The 11,741-nt window shown below is 48.6% G+C and overlaps 1 protein-coding gene across 1 annotated transcript in view; it reads right to left on the bottom strand.

The window, feature by feature from the left end:
• The window catches only part of pcdh18b (protocadherin 18b), a gene marked incomplete at its 5' end in the record, with an annotated part of 6,824 nt that extends 1,011 nt beyond the window's left edge, over positions 1–5,813 (bottom strand). Inside the window, 4 exons of the mRNA XM_083686512.1 lie at positions 1–484; positions 2,092–2,261; positions 2,683–2,771; positions 3,315–5,813. The exon at positions 1–484 is cut by the window's left edge and continues 1,011 nt beyond it. Of these exons, the coding sequence (XP_083542638.1) occupies positions 1–484; positions 2,092–2,261; positions 2,683–2,771; positions 3,315–5,813 (3,242 nt within the window). The remainder of the gene's footprint in view (positions 485–2,091; positions 2,262–2,682; positions 2,772–3,314) is intronic.
• Between the last annotated feature and the right edge of the window lie 5,928 nt (positions 5,814–11,741).

Below are 11,741 nucleotides of genomic sequence, written 5' to 3'. Positions count from 1 at the left end.
GCCACGCCCTGTTGGTGGGCAGCAGCACTGGGCTTACCAGGCAGATGGCCCCTCCTCCTGTCCAGTGACCCTCCCATGGGCACACCGACGCATCCCTTACCCCCCTTCTGGGTCTCACTGACCTGGGCGTAGGAGTCCAGCGATGGGGGGAGGAGCCTCTGGAACACGCTACTCATCTCCGACAGCAGGGAGGTGGTCCCACATAGGTCCTCATCCCCCTCTTCTCCCCCATCTCCCCCCTCTCCCTCCTCGCCGCCCTCCCCTCCGCAGGCCTCCTTGCCAAAGGTGGAGAAGCTCTGGTTGCGCTGGGCGGGGTCGCTGGGCTGGGGGGGCTCCTGAGGGTCCGTGGGCTGACGGGGGTCCTCTCCAGGGATGAAGAGGTTACTGCGGTAGTCAGAGGAAGAGGCTGGGGAGGCCAGGGGGGGCATCCAGCACTGGTCAGAGTGGCCTAGGACACGACACTCCTCAGTACACAGTCTCATTGCTACAGAGAGAGAGAGAGAGAGAGAGAAGAGATGCACGGTCAGGACTACAATCACAGAGGAGAAATACAACAAGAAGAAAGGCATGGGGAGGAGAGGAGCAACATGTGGCCAATCACCCCTGTAGAGACTATAGATAGCCATTGGTTGAAATGTTCCGTTGATTCTGTCAGTTGAGGGTAGGGAGAGAGCCAGAGAGAATGTGCAAGAGAGCTTTTTTTTAACATCAAACATTTGATAGGGTATGAACACATATGTGGGCAGTCGGCACCCAGCATGAAATCTAACCTAATTAAAAAGCACAGGAGATGAAATATGTGCAGAGAACAATACCTTTCACATGCATTTAACATGTGGGGACAATTCACTCTGCCAGATCAATGCCTATTACTCATTCAAAAGAATCAGCTTAAAAGCTTGCATTTTTCCCTTTCAAGTCACACTATTCAATATTAAATCTTCAAATGAAAAATCTCTGAAGAATAAATTAGATAAATCAAATATGCCAACTTAAAGCCTTCATTAAACATGGCTCGCTATTCAGGCATGCTATTCAGGGACTTCATTAGGTTCTCATTAACATGAAAGGAGCATTTATAATACATCTTAGAGGCTGATGAAAAGTGCATTTGGACGCATTGGAGAAGAAAATAAAAAAAAAAAACAGCTCCCCAGTCGGCAAAAGCTTGGGTCCCCTGCTGATGAACAGGGGAAAATGAAAGATTAACCCGACTGATTTACAAAAACAGCCCTTCCAAAAGCCCAGAGACCACTCCAACCACATGCCTGCCTGCCTGCCTGCCTGCCAGCCAGCCTGCCTGCCTGCCTGCTTGTCTGCCTGCCTGCCTGCCTGCCTGCCTGCCTGCCTGCCTGCCTGCCTGCCTGCCTGCCTGCCTACTTGCTCGCTTGCCTGCCTGCCTGCCTGCCTGCCTGGTCGCACTCTGAAATAATTGTGTTTGGTAGATGAGAGCTTTTTCCCATCAGAAAATGGTGATAATTCTGCCTCTTTCCCTCCACAATCTCAGTCATTTGCTGAAGTAGTTCAGGAGTGTATCTCTCCCAGGTCAGATGGGTAGAGGATGGTTCCTGATACCAGCCTCCGCCTCCAGCCCTGAGAGGTGGTTGACTGGGGCTATGATGAGGCTGTGAGAGACTGGGTGTTGGTGGGGGGGGATGATGGGGAGGGGTGAGAAATGGGTGACGGCTGAAAGCTTGAAGTGTGAGAGGTGAGGGTATGACAGATGAAAAAGGTTTGAGGGATGAGGAGAGTGAGAGAATGAGGAGTGTGTGTGTGTGTGTGTGTGTGTGTGTGTGTGTGTGTGTGTGTGTGTGTGTGTGTGTGTGTGTGTGTGTGTGTGTGTGTGTGTGTGGGAGGAGGGGGCATAAGGGTGGGTTGTGAGGAGGAGAGGAATTGAGTTCTGAGGGTTGTTAGGGAGTGAGAGGTGTGAAGATGGGGGGTGGGGGGTGGGGGGGTTGTCTGGTGGTGAACTATGCTGGCCATCCTGGGGAGTGTAGCTCTGATAAAAGCCTGTGGTGAGGGTGTGTGTGTGGGGGGGGGGGGGGGGGTGTAGAGATGGGTGAGGGGGGTGAGAGGGGTGAGGGTGTATACCTGCATGCGGTCTGTGCTGGCCTTCAGGGGGGTATAGCTCAGTAAAGGCCTCACCCAGGAGCCTATCAATGGGAGACTCTCGACCCGCCTCGTAATCACTGTCCCCAGCCTCGCTGTCACCGCGACCACTGTCCTTCAGGCTGAACTTATCCATGTCGTTCAATGCATATCTGGAAGGAGAGAGAAAATATGGGTTAAGCTTTACCCCAACACATCAAAACAACATTGGCTAATCATCTGACATAATATCATGAAATGCTTGAAGGCTTAAGCATAGATCAAAAATAATAAGTGCAGTGAGCTCTCAGTACGAGAGGTTTTTGCATACTATTATGAAGCTATTAAGGTCACAGTGTGAATCCTCTCTCTCCTATGATGTGGTATGCCTACTTAGTACAGCATATGAGAGCATAGGGCCTATATATAATAAGGTAGGCCTATAGGAAACATAGGAAACATCTGAGAGCCCCACTGGACTGGACTGTGCCCCACTGGACCCCTATTGTGTTCCTAGATCTATGTTTCATCATTTGCTTCAGGTGTGTTGGTTTCTAGGTGTTGTAATGATGTATACTGGGCTTGTTGGTTTACCTGTAGCTCCTGGTGTATTTGTTGCCACGGAAACTGGGTCTCGGCTGGTACTGGCCCTGATGAAGCATGGACAGAAGCTGTGAGACTTGCTACAATCCGAAAAAAGAAAAATAAAGAAAAAGAAAAAAGGAAATAAAGAAAAAGAAAAAAGGGGGGAAAAAATGAAAAGGGAAAATGAATACTGATGGAAGCAGACACGGCAGGGACACAAAGACATGGATGAACATTGATATGACGAGACGTATTCTAAAAACATGAGATGATCAGGGGAAATATGGGACGGAGGGCTGAACGTAACAATGTGTGCGGGACGAATTCAGAACAAATACTGAACATAAAAACATAACACACCAAAAACCATAATGAGAAAGATAATTCAATTTCTATGTTATGGTACAAAGATGGGTTGAGACTGATTCAAACATCATTATTTTTTTTAGGAAACTAGATAGATGGTGGTATTTCTAAGTAAGAGCTTTTAAGAATAACTTTAGCAAAGAACCTACTTATAGAACCATGTACTGATACTGTAGTGAGCTCTGAGTAAATCCACCATTAAACCACGAATTTAACATCCCCCCACACCCCATCAAACACACACACACAAACACACACACTCTCCTTTTTCTTACCTCGACTGGGGGCGTGGCATGAGCCAGTTCCAAGGCAAAGTTCTCTGCGACGTGATTGGAGGAGATGGTGACCAGGCTGTTGAGTGACTGGCGGCTGTGGTGGCTCTGGCGGCTGCCCATGGTGCCCCTGTCTGGGGCGGGCGAGGCGGAGGGCGAGCGAGGGTGCGCCCGTACGGGCAGGGTGCCGTTCACAGTGGGCACCAGAGTGATGTCTCCCTTGTGGATCTGCCTGGAGGGCTTCTTGGGGTGGTTCTGGTAGGTGTTCTCCGCCACTCTGCAGTTGTACGAGTGGCGCGGGTCCTTCTTCTCCCGGTTGCAGCGTGCCGTGGCGAACATCACCATGACGACCAGCAGCAGGGCGCAGACGGCAACCAGGGAGATGATGACGATGAGGGAGAGGTCGAGGGGGGGCTGGCTGGGGCGCGTGGGGAGGGGGGGGAGGGTGTCCATGTTCTCCTGCAGACTGAGTCTGAGCAGGGCCCCAGCAGAGAGCCTGGTGGTTCCTCTGTCCTGCACCTCCACCCTGATCTCCATGATGTCCCTGGGAGCCGCGTCCAGGCTGCCGTTGGTCCGCAGCTCGCACCGCCGCGCGTCCATCACGAACAGGCCGTCCTCGTTGCCACCAGCGATGGCACAGCTCAGCTCACCATTGGCACCTGAGTCACGGTCCGTGGCCTTGATGACGGTGACCAGCTGCCCTGCCGAGGCGTGTTTCCACACGGCCAGGTCGGCAGTGTGGTTCCGTAGGGTCGGGGACTGGATGACCGGCGGGTTGTCGTTGTCGTCGAGCACGGTAAGCAGCACGGTGGCGTTGGAGGAGAGGGCGGGGTTTCCTCCGTCGCGGGCCTGCACGATAAAGGTGATGCGGCTGACCTCTTCATGGTCGAAGCTCCTCAGTGCATAGACGGCGCCGTTGGATGGGTCGATGGTGACATAAGTGGAGATGGGGCTGCCCTGGACCAGAGCCTCCACTATGGTGTAGGTCACCTGACCGTTGGTGCCCAGGTCAGGGTCGGACGCCACCACCGTCATCAGATAGGCCCCGGGGGGGTTGTTCTCCGACTTAAACACCTCATAACGGCTCTTCTCAAAGCGGGGAGGGTTATCGTTCTCGTCCAGCACCTGCACTGTGAAGTGTTTGATGGTGGAGAGACTTGGAGAGCCCCTGTCCTCAGCGATGACCGTCAGACTGTACTCTGACCTCTTCTCTCTGTCCAGAGACACGTTGGTCAGGATCATGTAGTTCTTCTCATTGGTCTTCTGGAGTCGGAAGTGACCATGGCCGTGCAAACGACACACCACGTCCCCGTTGAGCCCTGCATCATTGTCGTCAACCCGCACCAGCGCGATGAAGGTGTCGACTGGCGCTCCCTCCGAGATGTAGGCCACCTCCTCCTTACCGGGAGTCATCAGGTTGATGTTGATCTCCGGTTTGTTGTCGTTCACATCCACCACTTTAATGACGATTTTGCATAGGCCTGCAACGGCGTTGGGACCCATATCCTGCGCCTGAACGTCCAGTTCGTAAGATGAGGTGGCCTCGTAGTCCACTTTTTTAATAAGAGTGATATGTCCGTTCTCTGGGTTCATTTTAAATGTCTCCAAAATTTTGGGAGAGACATGGCTGCTAAAGGAGTAAACTATTTTACCATTAGTGCCCTCATCCGGATCTGTAGCATTCAAATCAATTAATAATGTCCCGAGTGGTGAGTTTTCCAGTAGATTGATAACATACGCCTGCTCATCAAAAGCCGGGCTGTTGTCATTAGAGTCGGAGATGCTTATCTTGAGCAGAGTGGAGCCAGACTTCGGAGGGACTCCGTTGTCCGAGGCCGTTAGCTGGAACTGGTAGCTGGACTGCACCTCCCTGTCCAATTCCCTCACCACCAGCAGCTCTGCGTATTTTGCGCCATCGGTCCTGGTCCTCACATCGATTTTGAAAAAGTTATTCGGGGTCAAGGAGTATGTGTGCAGGGAGTTTTCTCCCACGTCTGGGTCTGTGGCGCTGTCCAGCGGGATGCGCGTGCCCACGGACGCGCTCTCGGAGATCTCAATGGGGATGATGGCACGGGAGAAGTGTGGGGAGTTATCGTTTATGTCCAAGACTTCCACTTCGACATGAAAAAGCTGGAGGTATTCAGTGGGCAGAGTAATAACATCGAATTCGATAGAGCAATTTAAATTTTTCTCGCAAAGCTTTTCTCGATCAATCTTAGTCCCAATGGTGATCTCACCGTCCTCCTCCCGAACTGAGAGAAACGGAGTGCTCCCCCTTTGCATAGCACGGAACCGAAAAGACAATGAATTCGGTAATTTAGACAGAATGCTCGCTACATCCTCCTTTAGCCTTGCAATTACTGTGCCCACTTTTTGCTCTTCATAAACTTTATATTTCAAAGTCTTACCAGAAACGTCCTGCATAATGGCAACCAAAAATATTAGTTTCAATAGTGCAGTGGAAAATATATTCCCTTTGGTTGTGTTCATTTTCGCACCCATCTTCAGCAGCACCCGGGCAGGGGCTACAGTTCCACGGAGCAAGGTTTCGAATGAAGAAAAGATGCCTTCTTAAAAGTCTGACATGTTAAATCCGTCCAGTAAGTCACCGTCTGCGAAAAGTCGCGCAAAATCGACTGGAGGATGAGGATTTGAAACCCCAAGACGGATGAGGAGACAGTTCTATTTCGGATCTGATTTTAACCCTAAAACACCAACTCAAATGCAGTATGATTCTCGTAGACGGATCTGTTGCATACATCCACATACGTTGTCTGTGTGTGTCTGTGGAAATCTGAGCGAGAATAGGCGCAGCTCCGCTTGTGTTGCTGTGCGCTCTGCTCTGTCGCGCGCTCTTGCCGTCTGTGTCTCGTCTCCTTAGACAGACTGCCCCTCATAGCCCGCCTCGCACCCAAACTGCGTCTTTTTCCTCAGCTCACACAAAAACATTCCCCCACCCCTCCTCCTCACCCCCCTTCCTAAATCAAGTGCTGCCCCTTCGCAGCCTGCGGGGTGTCCACTCACAACACAGAGGCACCATTGATGCCAGGAGCCGGGCGGACCAACCCCGTCTTTCAGAAAAATACGTAGTCTTAAAGTGTGCCATTACAATAGGGGAGAGGAGGAATTATTCAGGGGCGAACTTTAAACATGTCCAAAAGATTGACCCAGGACTGCCTCGGCACCCGCATATTGTATTCCTTCAATTCACACACGTGTACCAGTGTCCTTTTGACTGCGCGTAAAATATGAAGCCGACATTCTTACAATTATATGATCAAGGACATATCACTCAAAAGGCCCTTGGTTGGCCTATGATATCACTCACATAGACTTTTGTACTGAAGTTATGAACAGTGCTCGGTATTGCTACAAACAGTGACACGTCCATGCATCAATTGTGGTGATGTGCATTTGATGTCTGGACGTCTCATAATTCCAGTGGAAGACTTGAACAAACTTAATGGGGGTTGCTATTCGAGGTGAGTAGCCTATAAAGAACTAGGCTCTGTGGATAGAATTACACAAGTCATATTCATAAAGTCAACGGTTGTGAGTAAGTTGTCCACCAACCCGCATTTCTGACGAGTTGAATTAGACGGTATAGAGAGTGAATGTTTAGGCTATATCTCTATCCCAAATTATCCACTTTACTGAGTGAAGGAAGAAGACCTCTGCGCGCCCTCACTATTGTGTGTTCCATCAGGGACCCCGCATGTGGCGAATCTCTCTGAAAAGACTCCCTCGAGCTGAATGGGCCTGCGGCGGGTCACGCGGGCGGACACTTTTCCCCCTGTGCATAATACTGTTTTACAACCCCAGATCCCTGATCCTGCCGAATTAGCATCCTCAAACTCGCGCTCAGAGAGCAAACACGAGCAACTGGAGCTTTAGGAAAGCACCGGACCATCTGGCGCGCGGTTCAGACAACCCAAACCCATAATTACATCAATTCATGCCCCGCGAGCCTCCCGATATAAACACCACGAGAGAATTAGCGCCCTTTCAGCGTCGCGATTCAGAGATAATCTAATGTCGTTTTTCTATTCCTTGATAAATAACTCCAAAACATTTGTGTAGACTCCACCGGTTATACCCACCATTCAGTGCGTAATTTGGCGCAAGTGGCAAACATATGAATTCCCACTAAGCTATATGTGATGGTGTAACCCGGAGTAGGCCTATCACGGAATACTTGTAGCCTTATCACCCATGGCTCTTAAAATGGACAGAACAACACGTTTCTATTCTTACAATAAAATGGAGCGTTTCCCTGAGCTTCTGCATTTAAATTCCTAAAGGCGACTCGTGGGAAAAAGCAGCAGAGGAGATGCGCTCTCCCCACCATCTGTCACATTGCGCACACATGGACATTGATTCCAGAGAGCTGCAAATCAATATAGCCTTCTCATAAGTCGTTCAGCATAGCCACCATAGAAGTTAATAGACAATAATCAGCTAATTATCACATGTTTGCGTTTGGGTTTAGGTAAAATCGTAGTTATAATAAACTCTTAGCCTCTTGGCCTCTTAGCCTGTGGTAGGCATATTCGAACATTGTGTGAATCTGGATGGTGGATAGTTAACTGGATGCAAATACGCAAAAGGCCCCGCATAGCTATCAAATCGTGCGCAAATATTTTTCTAAAGAAACATTTGATGACAAATTATTTTTTGGCGGGCGATGGGAAGCAAGAGCAACAATGAAGGGTCTCTTCTCTGCACGAGTGTAAACATGGCCCCACTGTTTGAAAGGTAGCAGGGCGCCGGGTGAAAGTCCGTGCTAATGTTTAACAATGTTAGCCACGGACCGGTGGGTCGATTCTCTCCCTCACCCAAAAACCCCGGGCGAGCTCGCGGTGCCTTAATATCATTACTGCAGTTGGGAATGCGGGCTAATCACATTTCCGCCACAAAGAAGTCCAAGACTGCGCAGGCTTAAACAAGACCGGTTTGAATTCTAATAAAACTCGAAACAAACATCAAGGTGGGTATGTTTGCCAAGCAGGCAGTACATTTAGATACGCTCTTTTCTGGGCCAAAACATGTTGGGAACTCTTTTTAGATAAAAAAAAAAAAAGCAACTTTTCAAGACCTTATGTATAGGGCTTTTGTAGTAGGTGCGGTGGCAATGCCTCGATTGACTAGAATATAGAACACAACAAAAATAAGTCGGCTAAGCTAGAGGAATTTCATATTTAATACAATCATAGTCTCGACTTCAAATGGCAATATTTCTCACAACTCTTTAGGAAGATGCCATGTGTAATTTCGTATATCCCTTCACAGATGATTCTATTGTGTTGATTTGGCTTCGTCATTCTGGCCTGCTCATATGGCGTATTCTGTTAGGGGGTGCAGAGATTCTGCCCACGGGGGCCATAAAGTTACTGAAAGCCTGGAAGGGGGAAGGGGAGCACAGAACTTTGTTATTGAAATGAAGGGGATCCCGATGACAAAAGCGCTTAGCAGGTGGAACCAGACAGCCCCGGGGTCCCCGTCCGCAGCGGGGGAGCCGCTCGCGCGCGTCACGCACAAAAGGGAAAGTTCTCCATCTCCGTGTGTCAGCCGGCGGAGTGCTCCAGCGCGCGCCGGGGTCGAGCGATTTAAAGGCATGCGAGCATCTGCCGCCCCTAGCTTCTCTCTCTAATGATCATTCATTCTGTTAGCTCGCCCGGGTCTCTCGTGAGGATGGGATTGGGAGAGACGTGGGTGATGGGAGCACGGGTCTCCTCCGTGTGGCCTCGGCACAATGCGTATTGTTATTCATCCACAGCAAGACATGGTAACTATAGGGTTTATTGCCATAAGACACGTGCAGGGCGGGTAAATGTCTCTCATGAAGATGGACATGGTCCTATAAATAGTTACAACAGTTTCCTCTGTCATTCAAGGAGACTCATGCAGAGTTTACAAAGAGTTGTATCAACATTTGGATCATATGCCTACTCAGCCTTTCTCTGGGACATCTTCATGCTTTGGTTCAAATCAATGGCATAGTGGGGTCTTTCACCAATTTGTATGTTTTACAATGTGTTTTACAAGTGCAATAAATAGTTGCCATTACATTAATTAATTTACCATCTACCAGTTGAAGTTTCAGACATGCAACTGGGTTGAGTCATATGCAGGCCACACAGTGCATACTCATAATGTGTTTAAGCGTGCTATATGGCATACATGCTAAACATACAATTATATCTCCATAACATCTTCATACAACAACTAGCATAACTATTAATACTCCACACCTCTTTCTCTCTCTTTTTCCCTCTCTCCCTCTCTTTCTCTCTCTCTCTCTCTCTCTCTCTCTCTCTCTCTCTCTCTCTCCCTCTCTTTCTCTCTCTCTCTCTCTCTCTCTCTCTCTCTCTCTCTCTCTCTCTCTCTCTCTCTCTCTCTCTCTCTTTCTCTCTCTCTCTCTCCCCTCTCTTTCTCTCTCTCTCTCTCTCTCTCTCTCTCTCTCTCTCTCTCTCTCTCTCTCTCTTTCTCTCTCCCCTCTCTTCCCTTTTTTCTCAAACAGACCCCAGAGAAGACAGTCATGTCTTCCATGACCTTATTTCCTGCCTGATATCTCCTGTGTTGCCCAGTGCTCCATGTGAACAGAGAGATAGAGAGAGAAACATAATGCAGTACCACTGAGTGTGTGACTGTGAATGCCAGTAGGGTAAAGTGCATGAGGAAACGCAGTAACATATGCATAATACCCATACATGTTCACAGCTAGATATCTGGACCATATCTCTAATACAACTTTTAACTACACACCAGATTGATCAGTTACCAATTGGAAATAACTGAAATGAATTAATTCATTCAAATAGAGTTAATTCTTCCATACTGTGGTGGTTACTCTGAATCCCCACATCTTCAATGGGCCATGCAGTGGGGCTGAAGCTGCTTGTTTGCGCTCCTCTTGTCCCTCATCACGTCCCATTGTTTTTTATTGTGATTATAGTCTCATCCGTAATGGTCCTGTGTTTCACTGTGCCATCCCCTTGTTAACATCTCCCTTGGAGGTCTTTTCAGCCTGCAGGAGTCTCTGAAGGGCCTCCTTGACCTGCCGACTGTCTCTTGCCGACTACGTCTCGACACAGGGCAGTAGTTGTTTGGTGTGTTTATGTGCTGCTTGGTTGTCTTTCTCGTGTTTGAAAGGCAGCATTCATGGAGGCATTCTCACTCACCAGCTCTTGTTACTTAGACAATCATGTTCTTTGAGTAATATTCCCCGGTTGAAAATAATCCTCTCCTTACAAAACTAAGGTCGTACATGGCATACATGTAGGTAACTGCAACTGCCGAGATGAACGATTCATGTTTTGAAATACAAACAGCACATTAATAACTCATAACTTCATGATAGCATGACATTTTCATCAACCCACATGAAAAAAGTGTCATTGAATGCACCGGGTTTCCATCTGCAAAAGGATTCTCTTGGCTTCAGAGACTAACCAGCTACTCTGATCATCAACAAAAGGCAGCAGTTATGTGCGTTTTCATGCATGAACAATATCGGCCTGGGTGGATGTACATCGGTGATTATATCTGGGGGTCCTCCCTACATTCATGTTTTGACGGAGAAAAGCCCGCCACTGACGGACACACGTCTGGCATATGCTGCTCTGTTATCCGATCCCTTGTTTTTGAAGCAGTATGATATCTCCCACGCCCCTGTTTTCATATTGCAGGCAGGGCTATCCAGTATCAACCAGTGGTGCCCCAGTTTAATAACTAGGGATCTTCAACCCCCCCCCACCCCCCCACCCCAACCCTCCCTCTACCTCGCTATCTTCAAAGGAAAGTTTCGGAGGATTATCCAACAGGTGCAGAACAAAGAGACAGTTTTGGTCATCATAGAAACATTGATCAGATGTCATTGCGTCTCTCTCTGCTTGCTTTGCAACATTATAATGTAGAAACAACAGAAAGGAAGTCAGTTGTGTTTTTTAAATGAAGATGAAGTTAGCCGGTCGTGTAACAAATAGTTTGTACAACATGGTATACAGTGTCTTCATACAAATGATACAGATAACCGTGTTTCGACAACATGGCCTTCCTCAGACAGGCCAGTAAAAAACATTTGCTGGAAGTGTGTCATGTCATTGGGGTTACAACACAATACTTCTTTCTTAAAGTGTCTTGAAGATGGGACTGACGCATGCAAGGAGGACAAAGAAACAACAACAGACATAGTTTTCTCTGCTGACCCGTGCGTCTGAGAAGAGAAAGAGTGAACAAAAGCCCTCCTATGTGGCGTGTGTTGAGTGCACCCCACGTGCAGGGTCTACGGGGTGACATATTTTTGGGGGTGTTCATTCATTAGACAGAAGATTTACTACCCCCCTAAACCTTCCCCCAACCTAACCTTCCCCCCACTCTATTTGTCTTGGCAGATGTGAGGCAGGCGCAGACTATTTTTTCACAGTGCCT

The sequence above is a fragment of the Argentina silus genome, assembly GCF_951799395.1.
Source record: "Argentina silus genome assembly, chromosome: 15".
NCBI lineage: Eukaryota > Metazoa > Chordata > Actinopteri > Argentiniformes > Argentinidae > Argentina > Argentina silus.
Note: the sequence above shows the minus strand (reverse complement) of the source record. Positions and strands in the feature narration are given on the sequence as shown.